At 47.3% G+C, this 16,936-nt stretch overlaps 3 protein-coding genes across 5 annotated transcripts in view; 1 reads left to right on the forward strand and 2 right to left on the reverse strand.

Moving 5' to 3' along the window:
• Positions 1-2,483, forward strand: part of SPIDR (scaffold protein involved in DNA repair) — a 199,909-nt gene extending 197,426 nt beyond the window's left edge. For all 3 annotated transcript variants that reach the window (XM_035319390.1, XM_035319391.1, XM_035319392.1), the window contains one exon: positions 1,845-2,483. In XM_035319390.1, coding sequence (XP_035175281.1) covers positions 1,845-1,973 — 129 coding nt within the window. In that variant the 3' untranslated portion in view covers positions 1,974-2,483. The remainder of the gene's footprint in view (positions 1-1,844) is intronic.
• Positions 2,484-3,429: 946 nt separating this feature from the next.
• Positions 3,430-5,042, reverse strand: CEBPD (CCAAT enhancer binding protein delta). Its single transcript, XM_035319395.1, has one exon. It carries the CDS (start codon positions 4,741-4,743, stop codon positions 3,700-3,702), a length of 1,044 nt encoding a protein of 347 aa, XP_035175286.1. The 5' UTR covers positions 4,744-5,042; the 3' UTR covers positions 3,430-3,699.
• Positions 5,043-11,495: 6,453 nt separating this feature from the next.
• PRKDC (protein kinase, DNA-activated, catalytic subunit) overlaps positions 11,496-16,936 on the reverse strand; it is a 77,197-nt gene continuing 71,756 nt past the window's right edge. The window contains exons 81-86 of the mRNA XM_035319389.1: positions 16,127-16,216; positions 14,794-14,865; positions 14,506-14,707; positions 13,862-14,050; positions 13,156-13,295; positions 11,496-12,118 (exon numbers count right to left, since the gene is read on the reverse strand). Of these exons, the coding sequence (XP_035175280.1) occupies positions 11,914-12,118; positions 13,156-13,295; positions 13,862-14,050; positions 14,506-14,707; positions 14,794-14,865; positions 16,127-16,216 (898 nt within the window). The 3' untranslated portion in view covers positions 11,496-11,913. The remainder of the gene's footprint in view (positions 12,119-13,155; positions 13,296-13,861; positions 14,051-14,505; positions 14,708-14,793; positions 14,866-16,126; positions 16,217-16,936) is intronic.

Here is a 16,936-nt window from a genome sequence, read left to right on the forward strand (position 1 = left end):
TACAAAAAAAAAATGCAAAATGCATGCAAAGTAATCCTGTGCAATTGGGATCTGTATAAATGAAATGCACATAAGCCACGGGGCTCCATGGGCTAAAGTACAGTTTATGTAATCACGAAGTAGTTGCTCCTTCAGTCTGAGCTATCAGCAGAACCCTGACATTTGGCACAGTGACCCAGATTTATCACAGGTAAGCGAGGCATTTAGGGCAGGTGCGGGGCTGTCATTGGCTGCCAGATGATCAGTAGAGGAGGAGCGGCGCCTTCAGAAAGCGGGCAAGCCCGGGTAGGAGCTGGAGATCCCCCCTCTGTTGCAGTGGAAGGGGGACAAAGTCTGCCCGTCTTCTTAATTAATCATCCTGATTAAATGTCTTCAGCTAGGTGACACGTATTGGGGTCATTTTGCTTTCTCTCTGTTACACTGTCTCCTAGTACTTTGCAATTACATCCCCTGTGGTTTTAATGTGATTTAAGGATAATATTTAAAGTAGAAGTTTCTTGGAAATTCTTACACTGGAGGGTGTATATTTAATTTCATCAAAGAGATATGAGAAATTTCCAAAGTACACTTGCTCTTTTAATAGCAGTCAAGTCTTGCTCTTCTAGAGGATGTGTCTGGTTTTGTTCCAGGCTGATAAAACGTAATTCTTTTTCTATTTATTAGCATTCAGACAACCTCTTTTTCACGTTTCAATTTTTATAATGCTAGCATCTAGAAGACTGGCACCTTAAAAACAAACTGGTGGTGGTATTTTTTTTTTCCTAGCTAAAATGCAGGGATAGGTTTTTTTTTCCTTTTTTTCCTTTTTTTTTTTTTGGTAAGCATTTCCATCCCTGAACTGCTGCATTTTAAAAAGGAGAATGTCTCAACAAAGATTAATCACAAGAAACACCACTTCAGTTGTTTGTTTGTTTGTTTGCTTGTTTTTTTTTTTGCCAGTGCTGCTGAAGTTTCTAAGGGTGTAGGTGCCTAATTACTTCTTTTGCCAGTGAGGTTGGTTTTAGCCGCTCCTGGCCACTTGTTCCTACCTTGTGGCAGCGCTGCAGTCGTACCAATGTGGCTGTTTGTGCAGCTGCGCGGCGAGTCGGACTGCAGAACTAGTCTGGGATAAAAATAATCCGGGGGAAAAAAAGGAGTTATTTGTACCTTGACTCAGGCAACAGATGTGGTCAGAGGCTGGTCCTAGGTAAGTCTCACGGACGGAAGAAATGCAGGTGAAACTGCTCCAAGGGACCCTCCCTAGCGAGGTGCCCACTGTCAGTATCACCAGTTCCTGTGTTAACCGAGAGCAGTCACCCCAGCCCCACAGCCCCTTCCCTGCACAGGTCACAACAGGACAGGTAACCTGCCAGGGGAGCCGTGTAGGTGCAAGTTGCACCTACAAGCGAGGCACGACGCGACGTAAAATGCAACACAAAGTTAAGGCAGGGAGGGGACAGACAATGGAAAGCTACAGACTATTTTTCCTTCGGTGGCTCTGTTAGCTAAGGTAATCGGAACACGCTGTGTATGTGCACATTCCCCTGGTGTGAAAAATCCCACCAGGGTAAGAAAGCACTAAAGGTTTATGCTTCAGCAAAACAAGCTTGCAGTAGCTTTTCTTTTTTTTTTAACAAGTTTTTGAAAGCCTGGTAGAGAAGTGGCACTTCACGCAGGAGCGAGAGCTAATTGTCCCAAGTGCAGTGTGTTCATTCCTTCCATCAGTCCTAACGCCACTTTGCGAGTGCTTGAAAAAATTGTCTATTGGAAGAGGACCTCCCACCCTGTGTCTTCTGAGCCGAATGCTGCTCAGAACAGAATGTACGGGACTGTTTGTTTTAATCAACATGCTTTTATCACTCCAGAGTTATGAGGTGAGGAGCGTGCTGGGAAAGGAGGTGGGGTTGTTGTGCTGCTACGTCCACTCCACGAGCAGCCAGCCGAATTGCGTTGGACTGGAGGAAGTTGCTCTTCTGGAAGCTGTAAGAAACTGAACTGGACTGAACTGTAGTCAGCTACTACGGTATCTCTGGACTTTGTGATGTGGTTATCTGTTAACTATTGCCACAGATAATGTGTAATGGGAGTGCGATAAGTATTAAGATAGTTTATTAAAACTGTGATTTATAACACACAGTGTGCTAACGCTGAGAAGTGTATTTAAAAAGATCTGTTCAACTTTCTGAACTCTTCCGATCGGTTCAGAATTTGAGAGCGCGGTTCTTCGGTGTGTTTTTTGTTTTGGAGTGTGAGAGGTCTTGTTCTGGAATTTCGAACGGTTGTGATTTTTATTTTTGTTTTATAATGCTGTATTTATTATGTCGATGGAAAATATTTTACTGATGTTTTTGAAATAAATACCTTGCTATATGCCGTGAGCGTCGATCTAAGCCACAGCTTCACCAGCAGATTCCAGAGGTGCTGCCTGCCTGCCACGGTGCCGTCGCTAATTGTAAATTGTAGTGTTTGTTATCAGCTTGCAATAAATGTTACAAAGATTTGAACAAGGCGTATTTTAAAGTATCAAGCATAACAAGTTAATGTTTTACAGCAATCAGCTACCTAAGCATGGTATTACCACGTTATCTGTAGCTTCCCACAAAGCGGTGCTTCATTGTACAGTTTCTATTACGTGTAAAGAGTAAAGTGCTTTGTCGGCCACAGCACTGTCTTCACCCTGACCGTATGGAGAGGCAGATCACAGGTCTAGCTTCTAACCCTCCCATCAGACAACAAAGTCTTCCCATGCGGATGGTACAAGAACTGATGTGAGAGTTCAGGATGAGATTAGGGATTTTTTTCATCCCATCCCGTGGTAATTTACAAAAATCTCCCGGCTCAGAGGATGAGGAGTGAATGGTTTTGTGCAGGACCCAGCAGGAGAGGAACAGCAACCTGGCTGCTTCCGTGCTGGTTCCCGTGGCCGGGGGTGGAAAGTTTGGCTGGCGTACACGGCAGTTGCTAAAGGAATGGCCAAGTTTTGAGCCCCTTTTTTTCTGAGCCCCCTTCTTTCTTTCCCCAACCTTCTCCCGGCCTCCCAGCCCCTCACCTGCCTCCCCATGAGGCTGAGGAGCACCGGGCCAGGCTGGTGCCACCCATGGGACCGTCCCCACCGCCCTCCCCGCCCGCAGGACATACGGCAGACGAGAGCAGACTTAGTTTCAAACGCTTTTTTTTGTTTGTTTCGTTTTATTACTATTATTCTTAGAAATGCTGTAAAAATCGATATAAAAGGTCGGGCATGCTCAGTCTTTGTCATCCTACCGTCTAAAATACATGAGGGCTTCGAATCATTTTAACAGGTGTACCATAGCTGCATCAGTACGAGTAAAATGTAGAAAAGACAAAAAAAACTACCATTACAAAAATAATTTAAGGGGAGAGGAAAAAAAAAAAAAAGGCGCTTAGCTTTTTTTTGTTTCCTTTTTTTGAGGGGTTGGGGCGGGTGGGTTTTTCTTTTGGTTTGAGTTTTTCGCGGTGAAAGACCCAGGCATCGCCCCGCGTCGCCACGGCACTCGGGAAGCGGCCGCGCACCGGCGGGGGCTCCACCGCGGCTGCTCCTTCCTCCTCCTCCTCCTCCTCGTCCTCCTCGTCGTCCTCCTCGCCCGGCCCGGGGCTGCGCGGCCCCGCGGCTCGGCCCCGCGGCCCCTGAGGTATGTGTGCATCCAGCCACGGCCCCGTGGCGGCCGTCCCTGCGGTCCCCCCGGGCTCCCCCCCCGGTTACCGGCAGTCGGTGCCCGCGGCGGGCTGCAGGAAGGAGGCGCCGGGCAGCTGCTTGAAGAAGTGCCTCAGGCTGGTCAAGTCCCGGGTGAGCTGCTCGATCTTCTTGTGCAGCTTCTCGTTCTCGGCCGAGAGCTCGAGCAGCTTCTGCTGCATCTCCTGGTTGCGCCGCTTCGCCTTGTCGCGGCTCTTGCGCACGGCGATGTTGTTGCGCTCCCGGCGCTGCCGGTACTCGGGGCTAAACCTGTCCACGCACTTCTTGCCGCCGCGCTCCTTGCCCCCGGCCCCCGCCGCCGGAGCCCCCCCGGGACCGGTGGAGGGCAGAGGGGGTCCGGGGGGAGCCGGGGAGCGAGTGCTGCAGCTGGACGGGGAGCTGCTGCCCGGCGGCTCGGGGGAGGTGGGCGGCGTGGGCTGCCCGCTCAGGTTCATGATGGTCTGGGCGCAGGTGGCGATCTGCGAGGGCAGCAGCGACGAGGAGAGGTCGCTGTCGCTCCAGTCCGGCTCCTGCTTCAGGGCGCCGCGGGAGGACGACGACGACGACGACGACGACGAGGAGGCGGAGGAGGCGGCCGAGGAGGAGGAGGAGGACGAGGAGGAGGAGGAGGAGGCGGCGCGGGGCTCGGCGCCCAGCAGGGTGCCGACGGCGGCGCCCAGGTCCTTGGCGGGCAGGTACTCGCCGTAATCCCCGCCCCGCTCGGGCTTGTGGTTGCTGTTGAAGAGGTCGGCGAAGAGCTCGTCGTTGCACAGCTCCAAGTTGGGCACGGCCGACATGGAGTCGATGTAAGAGCTGAAGTCGATGGCGCTCTCGTCCTCGTACATGGCCGGCGCGGCGGCGCTCAGCTCGGCCAGGTTGGAGCCGCTGCCCCCGGGGCCGCCGCCGCCGCCGCCGGCCTCGTCGCCGCTCATCCCGCGGCCGCCCGGCTTGCAGGCGGCTCCCGGCCCGCCGCCGCTGCCCACCTTGGCGTCGTAGAAGTTGGCGGGCTCCAGGCACCAGCTCCTATAGCATGCCGGCGAGTCCAGGCTGTAGAGGGCGGCGGCGCTCATGGGCGAGCGGGACTCGGCGCCGCAAGGACGCGGCCAGGGGGCTCCGGGACGGGGGCACCACCCGCTGCTGCTGCGCGCCGCCCGCAGCTCCAGCCTCCGCAGGTGGCTGCTGCTGCCGCTCCTGCTGCTGCTGCTAGTGCTGCTGCTGCTGCTAGTGCTGCTAGTGCTGCTCCTGCTGCCCCGCTTTGCCTCGCCTCCCGGGGGCCGGGCGCTGCTTCCCCTGCGGGCTGCGAGGCTGGACGGAGGCTGGAAGCCGGCCGGGGCAGCGCGTCGCGGGACCTGGGAGCGCAGCCGCCCGCTCGGTCCCTTCTTATACGGAGCCGGCCCCGCCTCCTGCCCCAGTGACGGGGAGCGGGTGTTCCCGGCACCCCCGGGGACCCGGGGGCGGGAGCGGGTGGGGTGCGGAGGCCGCGGAGGCCGGGCTCCGCCGCTGCCCCGCCGGGAGGGGGAGGCTCGGCCCGTCCCGTCCCGTCCCGTCAGGTCCCGTCCCGTCCCGTCCTGACCCCCGAGGTGCGCGCAGCAAGGCGGAGAGGCGCTGTCCCCCCTTCACCCCTTCCTCCTCTGCGGCGCCTGCCCGGCGACCCCTTAAAAAAAAATCACATTAAATTAAAAACCACCGAGCCCTCCCACTCGGGCAGGTGAAGCGGCACCGCTGCGTGTCCCCCCTCTCTTTTCTCCCCAGCCCCGAGCTCCTCCTGTCTCCTCCGGCGGGGTGCGGAGCGCTGCCACCTTGTGGCCCCGGTGAGACGGGGCCACGATATCCCCTATTCCTTCCCCGAAATCCCGCAGGCTCGGCTCCTGCCGGCCCCACGCGAGCCCTGCTGCGCTCCCCAGCACCCAGGCGCCCTCCTGAGGCACAGCGGGGGCTGTCACGAAACTTTTGAAAGCTTTTTAGGTTACTTATGTCGCTGTTTGCCAAAGCGTGAATACATTAGCTATATATATAGATAGCCATAGGGTATATATATTGGCTATAAATAGCTGGGACAGGACCGCTGTATGCTCTCCATCTGGCTGTAAACTCCTCGGGCAAAGACCTGGGAGAGCAGCATTAAGTGTGCCCCGTCCGGCAGGTGAGGCTTGGCAAGGAGAGGCTCTGCTTTTCCGGCAAGAACAGCACTGCCCTTAAATTCACAGAAACGCCGGGCTTTGCTCTTCGGGGGCTTGATCTTGCAGCATTCATCTAGGTGAGCATTAAACACTGAATTTGACAACGCTCTTTGTCCACATCAAAAAACAATATGCCCAAACGCCCAGATCCAGCTCTGTGTGTTGTTGTTTCCTGCCCCCCTCTACCCCCAGCACTGGGGTAGATCGATGCTGCACGACTCTGCCCCAGCTGCCTTCGGGGGCTTTCCGGCAGGGAACCACAACTGGAGTCCTTATCCCCAAAGGGGAGCTGGTTGTAAGGTGGTGTTGGTGTGTAATCCCCAAACAATTCGGTACCCATCACGTTACCCAAAAAAAAAGACTCGCTTCACCGCTAGGTCACCCACCTGCCCCTGTGCACTCGTGCACAGCAATTACTCTCAGAATTCCTCAGTAAATGGTGAACTGCTGGGCATGGAAAAATTGTGTAAGCCTCACTATCTGCCACTCGTGTCGTAACTAAGCTCATCACGGAGGGTGCAGATTTGCTTATGGTGTCTTCAGGACCTGGAGGTGTGTTCACAGCTCCTTGTGCAGACCGCCTGCACCCCAGCTGTCCCCTGGAAGTCAAGCCGGTTGTGTTTGTTGCTGAGCCTGCCTACCAAGAGTCGCCCTCAGCAGAGCTTGTGTGTGGTTCATGGTGTGAAGCACTGGGGTTTTAGTACACCTGCAGCAAAGCATCCAGGAGCGTGTAAGTCAGTGATACTTGCTGCTCACCAAAACGATGGACTTCAGTCCAGGTGGCTTTTGAAGATCTCCAGGGAGGGAGATCCACAGCCTCTCTGGGCAACCTGTGCTAGTGTTTGGACACTGCACACTAAAGAAGTGATTCCTGGTGTTCATATGGAGCCTCCTGTGGGCCAGTTTGTGCCCAGGGCCTCTTGTCCTGGCACTGGGCACCACTGGCGCCATCCTCTTTACACCTCCCTTCAGGTATTTACAGACACTGATGAGCTCCCCCTGCGCCTCCTCTTCTCCAGGCTGAGCAGTCCCAGCTCTCTCAGCCTCTCCTCATAGGAGAGGTGTTTCCATCCCTTCACCATCTTGGTGGCCCTACCTCGGACTCTCTCCAGTCCCCAGTCGAGCTCTGTCTTGTACTGGGGTCCAGAACTGGGCCCAGTACTCCAGGTGTGGCCTCAGGTCACCTCCCCTGACCTGCTGCTGATGCTTTGTGGACACCAAGGTACCCTGAGCCTCCTTAGCAGCAAGGGCACAGCACTGGCTCACATTCAGCTTTCACAGGCAGAGAAGCAGACACAAGAACTTGAATCCCTCACCCAGACTGCTGAGTACCTAAGCCACTAAATCCTTGCTTCTCTCCGGGGTTTGGTAAGTTTTAAGGAGCAGTAAGAAACATTTTAAGCATCTGAATTTCAGAAAGTTTTCTATAAAACCTGTTTTAGGTTCCTGCTCAAGCAAAGAGGAGAATTTAAACCTAGAAAGAAAGGACAATAAGCTGTTCTCTAAGCCTTTGGAGAGAACAAGCAACACTGCCCTGGAGTGCCCAGCTGTGAATTCCAGGAAGCTGAGCCCTCAAGGGGCAGGAATTAAAACCACAGAAATAAAGAGGGGGACAGGCTGCAGGGAAGGAGAGGAACCAGGGCAAGGCTTCAGCCTTGCTTTAGTCCTCCCTGTCCTTCTCTCCGTGCTCCCTCTGGCAGCCCCGTGAGAAATCCAGGACCTGCGCCAGGGGGAGCAGGAGCTGGGCGAGGCTGGGCCCATGGCGGCCTTGCAGTGAGGCAGCAAGGCCACAGCAGCAGTGGGGCAGCGTGAGTGGGGCTCAGCCTCGCAGGAGATCATGCACAGAGTGTTTCGTGCACAGGCTGGGAGCCAAGAAGAGCCGAGGGAACGGCACACACAGGCGGGGGGAGGTGCCATGTGCTCAGGGAGAGGCAAAAAACTGCCAATGTGTTCCCAGGGACGGGGCAGTGCCTCCTTGGGGGGAGGCCTGAAGGCTGGTCTCCTTGTTCTCTCATGCTCTTCTGTGAACCCTTTGAATCACAGAACCATAAAGGTTGGAAAAGACCTCCAAGATCATCTGGTCCAACCATCCCCCTACCACCAATGTCACCCACTGAACCACATCCCTAAGCACCACGTCCAACCTTTCCTTGAACACCCCCAGGAACAGTGATGCCACCACCTCCCTGGGCAACCCGTCCCAATGCCTGACTGCTTTTTCTGAGAAGAAATGTCTCCTCATTTCCCACCTAAACCTCCCCGATACTGGGCTTGCATTGGTTTCCAACAGGGATGTCACACGACTGAATTCACAGCTATGGCTTCTGCCTAACGAAATGAAATCTTGCGGCTGTGAATGCAATAGACACAAATGCTGCTTACCCTCTCCTATCCCACCAAACAGGAAAGAAAACCAAACCAACTAAACACCCTACCTAGATGCTGTTGGTTTAAGGCAAGATACAGCTGTTTGGTAGCTTTGGATCAGGATGGCCAGCATGCCGCCGTTTTAAGTGCCATTTCTTGCAAGCAGTGTAGAGCTTAGATGTAGAGCTTAGGGATATGATTTAGTGGGGACTGTTAGTGTTAGGTCAGAGGTTGGACTTGATGATCTTGAGGTCTCTTCCAACCTAGAAATTCTGTGATTCTGTGATTCAGTGTAGCTTAAAAATTAATTCCTTAAAACTCAAAGCATTTACAAATTAGGTGTGCAGTGTTACTGAAATGGCTCAACACACCCTCAGTCATGGGTCAATGCTTGGTGGTAGTGGGGAAGAGTTTTAAGCAGTGGTAATAGCTATTTTAACTCCCTGGTTTTGAAAAATATAGGTTGGGAAGAAGTTTCTTCAAGTGTAGAACATTGTTTCCCCTAACTCCAGGAAGTGTCTGACCAAGCCCTTTGCTATGAGGACATAGGAGATGCAGGAATCTCCTTATTCCACGGCTGAGGAGAAGCCCAATCAGTTTTTCTTGTGGAGATCTTGTAGGCTCCTTTCCATACAAAAAAAGCACATTGGTGCTATACCAAAGCTCAGCCACAAATACCCCCAAGCTAACATTTAAATTGAGGGGCTGTGGTGGGGACTATAGAAAATCACAGGGATGACAAGCACCATACGTGAATTTCTTTTTCATTCAGGAAATGAAACTGCATGCTGCTGCAGGCTGCAGCTAAAGTTTTCCTATGCGTTCAGCAGTCTTATGTTTAATTAGAGAGAAATAACACTGACAGGGATGGTGATGACTAGCTTAAACAGGAATACTACTCAGTACACTACGAAAAACCTACTGAGAATAGATGCTAGAGGTTTATATTGCTTTTTAGATGCAATTAATGAACTTACAGTCCACATCTGTTTATTTAATCCAGGAAAGAAATATCCTACCATACCTGTAGATAGTTGCTAAGTTTAGTTTTGCATCATGAGACCTGAGGCTGTCTCTGACTTTGAGCCATGCATCATCCTATTCCTTTCTGGAAACTGAACAAAACCACCCCATAAAGTGCACAGCCCAGCAACTTGAGGTTTTCCTTATGCCGGTACTTTCCTTGCTGGTTCACAGGTTGGCTTTAGCCCTTCCATCTAACTTCTGTATTGTATTTAGAGCACTCAAATGAGGAAGGCAGCTGCAATTTACATACGTTGGAAGTTATTTTCAGACTTATTTTCAGACTTATTTCAGTTATTTTCAGACTTATTTAGCTGCACAGAGAAAGCCCGGTCTTTTACTCCATTAGGGTAATTGCACTTGCTTTACATGGGAAGGGTTTCTGCTCATGAAGATGCAGCAGTACGATGCTGATATTGTTCCAGAGCTGCTTTGTGAGGATGACAAATGCATCACTAATACGAGTGAAGTAGCTGTGGCTTCAAATTACAACGCTTATCTTAGGTCCAAAATCAAGCTTTTACCTACTTTAACTATTTATTTCTTGTACGCATGTTAGCTGTCTGCACTGTTAGGGTTACTGTCATTTAAGGCTTTGCTGCCTGGCCTGAGAACCTCTCAATATTGACTGGACGGAGGGGAGGAGAGGGATGGAGGTTCGCTACAGCCTCTCTCACCTGGAAGAGCAGGGCTGTGCCCCTGCTCCAGCCGGCTCTACACTTCAGCTCAGGGCACCTCGCACAGCTTTAGAGCGAGCCTTGCTGAACAGCATGGGCTTAGGAAGCAGAGAAGGCCAGTGCTGCCGAAGGTATCAAAAGTCACTACACGAAGAACCTCGTTAAACTATAAACCTAAACTTTGTCCTCCCTGGTACGGGTCAAAGTACCTAGTAAATATCTAAGGTATGTGCCAAAAGTGCAATTTAACACCTTGTATGATCAGCCACTTCATTTCTAAATGTTCCCTCGCCTTTTCATGTAGCTTTTTATTGTGCTTTAACTTTCTTGTATTTGCAGTGACAATTTGAAACCCAGGCTGCCTCAGAGAGCCAATCGTTAGTCATAATGCCACCTGCTTTATTGTTGCCAGAGATGAAAAGAACAAAATGCACGGAGACTCAGGACACACGCACACGTATATAAAAATAACTATATTGCACACCTATAGAAAAAACCCTGTCCGCTCATCGTCACCTGCATAAATGGGTAAATTTTGGTGCTTTTGGTGATTAAAGTGTCTTAAATTAACTTTAAAAACAAGCAATACATCTAAAGCTTTATTTTTAAATAAATGGTCTTATCTGTTTACTCTACAAAATATACGAGTAAACAGTATTTTTAATAAATAAACCCGATAAAAAGATTTTGAATTTTTGATTCATAATGTTAATTACTGACAAACAATTGATCATATTTAATAAGAAGGGAGGTAACAAATAGTAGTTGCTGGAAAATTTTGGAACAATAACAACAAAAAAAACCACTACTGAACAGCTCGTGCCCTATTCGTTAGGTTTCTGCCAGTAGTCTTCCCCGACTTTCACAGCCTTTAAGCAGGACAGATTACTCTGCTCTCCAGCTGAAAGGTTCACTTGAAATTGGTGCCAGAGGCAGCCACAGCCTCAACACGACTGAGACTACCCCCTTGCCAGAGGCAGGAAGGAAAGCTTGTAGGTGGTGAAAGGGCAAAGACTCATTTTTATTATACCTTTTATGATAATTATTAAAAACATAAATGGAAAATATCTTTGACAATGAATTATGGGTAATAAACAACTGCAATATTTTAGAAAAAAATCTTGCCACCTTGCTGTCTGTGCTGCACTGTATTCGCCACCAAGGTTACCTGAAAACTGCCTGCCAGAGAGTAAGAGCCAAATCTCGCATGACTTCTCAACTTTGTCATGAGTAAATACCAAAGTGCAACAGACATTATTTTGCCGTGCTGCAGTTATGGCAAGAAGCTTACAGTACTCTGCTCTGCTGCCAGCGCCGATGTCTGGCTTTGGCCAAACAACTGATTTGGAATCAATAAAACACGAGGAGTATAGACCTCTGAAGTACAGAGGCACACAGTAAAATCCCTGATTGTTAAAAACCAACCTGCTGTAACAAACTGGCACGATCTCATTAGTTTCTCATTATCCAGTAATGAAATAATCATCCAGATACCTTAGGTGTTATCTAGAGCTAAACACCATTTTCTGATTAATTTTACCATGTGCCTGTTTCTATTGATATGAGAACCTTCTAGTTTTAATTACAAATAACGTGTCAGCAGAATGGTTTCAGTTGACTGCCAGTAAGGTCTCTAAACAAAAACATGAAGCGCACACTTTTACCACAAGGATGCCTACACGTCCAGAGGGTATGAATTCATGACTCTCCTCTGAATGATCAGTGTGCCTTTCAAATTACTCTTAAAGCTCTGCAAGCCTTGCCAGTTCTTTCCACATTGACTTTAACACAAAAACAATAAAGCTGCTTGGGTGCAGAACCACGTAAACAAATCATTATTCAAATACAGCTTTCATACAAAAATATTTTCTATATTAGTCAAGTTAACCAATGATGATAAAAGTGGTTACATGTTTTTTTCCCATTTTGGGAAATTCTGACTGGCTGCATTTGTGTGTCCCCATTGTCAGGCTGGGCTTTAGAAAGTAATCCCTCACATCCAGGGCTCCCATCCTTCCCAGACCCTGCCAAGAACGTTGGGGTCTGTTGCTTGATCTATCAGGCATCTCACTTGGGTTTCCTCTGACAGCCCGTCCTCAGGCTCTTTGGCTCTGATATTATGATCAGTGTTACCACGAGCCACAGCTGCACAATCGTTGTAAAAAGTTGACTTCTCATAGCCCAGGCGTAGCTCATCACTAAATAGAGAACACAAAAGTAAGTTCTTATTAAGAGGAACAAGCCAAAGAAGTCTTAGGTAGGGGTTTTAGAACTATGAAATGGTACTTAGACACCATTCATGCAGCTTTATTTTTCAAGACACGTGGAGTTCAATAGCTGAGGAAGGCTTGGCCAATCAAAGCCTGGTGATTTCAGGTGTCCTTCGCTAGTGAATATTTAGCACAAATATTTAAATCTGGTCAAAAACCTCTTAACTGGAAGAAGGATGCAGCAGTTCACATCCAAGCTGTTTTATCTCCTTACCTGCCCTGCTGATTTGTGCCTGCAATAAATATTTTGCTGCTTTTTCCAGTTCAGCCTTGACAGCGAAAGAGACTCCTTCTGAGTCTTACGCTTTTCAGTATTTGTATGGTTTTAAAATAGGCTCATTTTCTCCTTGCTTTCATTACCCCCCCCTTTTTTTTTATTAATCCAGAATGTCTTTTTAAAAGAGGATGGAAGGGATTAATTGTACTTTAACTGAATTCTGAAGACATTCTGATTTTAGCCAGACTTGACTAGACTGACAGAAATAACCTGAGAACACCATCAGATTTGAATTTGATGTTTTTGGAAAGCAGCTTACCTCCATGCCTCCTCTACACCTATTTCAGGTTTTCCTCCAAAGAAGCATCCAACAGAAGCATACCGATATTTAAATACTATCCCTAGCCTAAAAGCTAGGTAGATGGAACATAAAGAACAGCAATCTGAAGAGTGAGAAATTAAGCCAGCTTACAGGGTGGGAATGAATTTGTTGCCAGGAACAATAAAACTGCTCAAGAGGCCTGAGCTGGAGCAAGAACAGTTGGGGAGATATCTGGTGTTTTGGCTGGCAGGATGATTCAGAGAGCTTGTACATGGACCAAAATGATTCCTAAAGATATTTTGCCCTGTCTGCCTCTTCTTTTTTCCTAGCTGCCATGCTATCTGAAGGGAGCAAAATTGCAGACAAACTCTGGAGCCTGCCAAAGTTCTTAGTGGAACAGTTTAAAACAAAAGGAGAGCATCTTACCAAGTGATTCTTGCTGGATTGCAGCCTGTAAGCTTTCTTTTCACGTAGCTGACTTTTTGCAAAGGGTACCAGTTTACTTCAGATGTGTTTATTTCCTTAATCCACGTGCCACCTTTTTTCAGCTGCCTTTGTTCAAAGTTCTAAAGAGGAAGTAATTTTGCTCTATTTACCATATTCATCATACTTAAACAGACCTTGATGCTGCCACATCGTGCCAAGTCAAGCCAATAACTCTTAATAGGAGATGCAACGGAAGGCAAAGTAGTGAGATAGTATCTAGGCTGCCTGTGGCTTAAATTTTAATTTACAATTGGACTTCCTTAAGTAAGTACATCTTGTTTCAGATATTTTATTTCTCTGTAATTGTTAGATAAACTCAGTGCTGTTACAAAAATTTAAGGGGCTCAACGCAAAAAGTTGAAAATACTAATGCTGCTGCCATAAGCGACGTGTTCAAGAGATATCCACGTTTTTAGGAATATCACGCAAAGAACAGTACATTATCAACACAGACATGTGCGACTCTTCTTTGTTCATCATCATCCTTAGAGAATTCTGTCATTTTAAATGCTTTACGTCCAGTTTCTTTGGGAACTCAATAAAGGAAGCAAGCACCGAGACCAAGGGTCATGAAATACCTCCTTTTTGATCAGTTCATAGAGTTTAAGAACTTTTACATGATGAAAAATAAAAAAACAAACCTCACCTTCCAGTCCAGAGAAGGCTCCTTTACAAATATATCCATCGTGTTGATGAGGAGATCTGGATCTGCACGATATGCTCTTAGGGCGTGTACCATCACACTGTAAATGAGACCCCACTCCTTCACTGGCATCATCAGATTAACAAACTGGCGAGTCAGACGAAAAGGCATCAGCTCTGGCACTGGCAAAATCTAGCCAAGGGGAAGGATAGTTAAAAGAAAACAAGAATTTAATAACCTTGGGAACAAAGGATTAGAGAAACATTTTATTCTTTTCAAGCTTGAAAATTTTGTCACTTAACTGAACACGTGCAGGTTGGTGGAACAGTACCACACTGTGCCATCAGAGCTCTGGTTATGAGCATTTAGTGACAGCGGTTGAAAGCATGGTTAAACTGTACAAAACACCAGCATACAGGCTGAAAATATATTTTTTCATTCCCTTTCCCCTTTATATGAAAGTCTATAGTTTCATAAAAACTGCTTGTCTGAGAAATGTCTGGAAACAGATTTTGTTCTATTAACCAGAAATAACTTTTAAAGATTATTTTACAACCAGAACAATGACAAATGAAAATGAAATACATGAAATTTAGTATTGAAAATAGACTTGTAATTACATACAATTTTTTTTAGAAAACAAGTACCTGTGTGGCTGATCCAAATGCATGGCCAAAATCTATTCCCACCATGCCACCTGTCTCCTTGTTAATCATGAAGTTGGACAGATGTCTGTCTCCAATACCGAGTATCCAGTGACTGATGCACATCAGTGCATGAGAGCTGGCAAAATGTGACCGAAGAGACAGGAAGGCTTCTGGAGATGTACTCATTTTCACAAAGGCTCTCCTTAACAAAACAGAAGGAATTTGTTGAATACTCTTTTTTCTGTAAGCTTCTGTTTCACAATGAGCAGTCATTAACAGTGTACTTACCGCAGCAGGTCTTCTGGAACACTACTTTCCCTGCTTTTGAAGGAAATAACTGTTTCTGTACGGCTTGCGTTTCTGCAAATTCATGAAAGAGTATTGTCAGTTACTGAGATAACAGCACACGGGACGTTAGAAGTTAACGTATGTACATGACTACATCTGCACATTTGTTCACGTCAGTAAACAGCGGAGCAAGCCACACACAGAGTTAGCCCTAAGTGTTTTATCTGATATTAAAAGTGAATCCCCTTTTCTTCTCCAAGCAGTTATTTTCAAGACTGAAATTTCTTACTACAAAATAGCATGTAGCTTTGTTTATTTTCCCCTAAATTAAGTAGATGGGCTAAGCTTTATAACGCAATACAGTTGTGCTCTTTCTGGCTGGATAGTCTCTTCCATGCAGAGAAACTAAGGCCCAAGTCACATCTCCCAGCAACATGCAGCAGTTTTATTTGCAACATGCAGCAGTTTTATTTACACCAGAAAATAGTGCAGCAGAAGGGGAGGCAACAGGGCTATATAGCTGGTACTGAGGATATCCATGCCATACACATCTGGGGAAGGGAAGGTGATTGCGCTGGGCTAGCCCACATCTGGTCATGTGAAACAAATGCTTGTGAGCAGCTGGAATGCACTGAGTGCCCTACTTCCAGTTAAGCTCCATTTGAGAGCAGCCAAGTTGTGCACTCAGGGACAGCTCTGTGATGCAAGCCACCATGAGAACGATTGGGAATTTACTTCAAAAGCACATTCCTGATATGAATAAAAATGTTAACATAGATGCACTCAGATAAATGAGTCAAAGTTTTCCCTGAAGAAACAAAAAACATGTTTAAGCAGGTTATGAGCTCATCAGAAATGCTCCACTGGAAACTCCTCTTCCTCCACTATAGCATTAGAACGAGGCAGGCATATAAATTTCTCTGAGGATACTCAAGTGTGGGCCCAAACCATCATGTATTCTTAAACCACCTGTGAATGAATTATACTCTTTGTCCAACTTTATCAGCTGCTCTGGCTCTAAGGCAGCCTACCTAATTGCATAATCAGGAATAAGAACTACAAAATACAGTTGAAGATGAGCACCTGCTTCTTTCTGGACACCTTCTTAAGGAAGTAAGCAAGCTGCTAGAAGCATTCCTGCACTCTGGTAGGATTTTATGAATACTAAACTCCTTCTGCAGAGCATCTCACGTTAGGAAAGCTGTAAAACGTGTAAAAATCAGGTCTAGACAGTATATTGTAGTGCAGATTATTTTTTCCTGGAATGTCTACAACCGTGCGGTCATGCATACTCTAGTTTCTATACAAAGCATGCAATTCTCTTCAAACTTACTTGTACATAACATGATATCGAGAGATGCCTTGTGCTTTCCCACTCATCTTGGACAGCCACTCCATATAGGCAGCACGAGGTCCTTTTTGGCTACAGACAAAAAAAAGTCTCATAATTTCTCCACGTTATCTTACTACTCTGTACTTGAATGTCTGCAGACTGAGCATGTTCTGCTATGACCCTTGAGAATTTTAGGCACAGAAGGCATAAGGAAGCTACAGCCTACATTAATTTTAGCCTTTCTATGGAAATGAAGTTTATGCAGTCAGCGTACACATTGATCCATCTATCTCTTCTCCCCCAGCCCCCAAATGCACTTCAGTCATATTTAAGGAAAGATTCAGCATTAGTGTCTCAATGAGATTAATTTCCAACAGATACTGTAAAAATCAGAAGCTGCCTTGAAAAAGAAAAAAGACCCAAAATAACTGCTCTAAAGAGGGAATGATATTTTTAATGATATTTCTTCTCCACCTGAGGAGGTAGCTTGCCACATTACACACTGCTATTTGTCCATCCGAACAGGTAAGGAATGCAGGAAGGCAGTCCATTATCTCTTCGGCACGTAAAGAAGGGGAGGACTTAAGTTATTAATCCAGGAGAAGCTAGACTTCATTAGTTACACAGCTTATGGAATAATTTGATTTTTCTCCCATCTTAACTGAATACATTACTGCGCTAGCTGTTAAACTGCTGTTCTATTCCAGACAGGCAGCAACTTACTAGAGCACCACCTGCCTTTTCTCCTTCTTCCAGAGGATGTTCCGAGATATAGAGAACCTTCCCATTTAACAAATGTGTATCACTTAT

Source organism: Oxyura jamaicensis, chromosome 2, assembly GCF_011077185.1.
Source record: "Oxyura jamaicensis isolate SHBP4307 breed ruddy duck chromosome 2, BPBGC_Ojam_1.0, whole genome shotgun sequence".
NCBI classification, from domain to species: Eukaryota; Metazoa; Chordata; class Aves; order Anseriformes; family Anatidae; genus Oxyura; species Oxyura jamaicensis.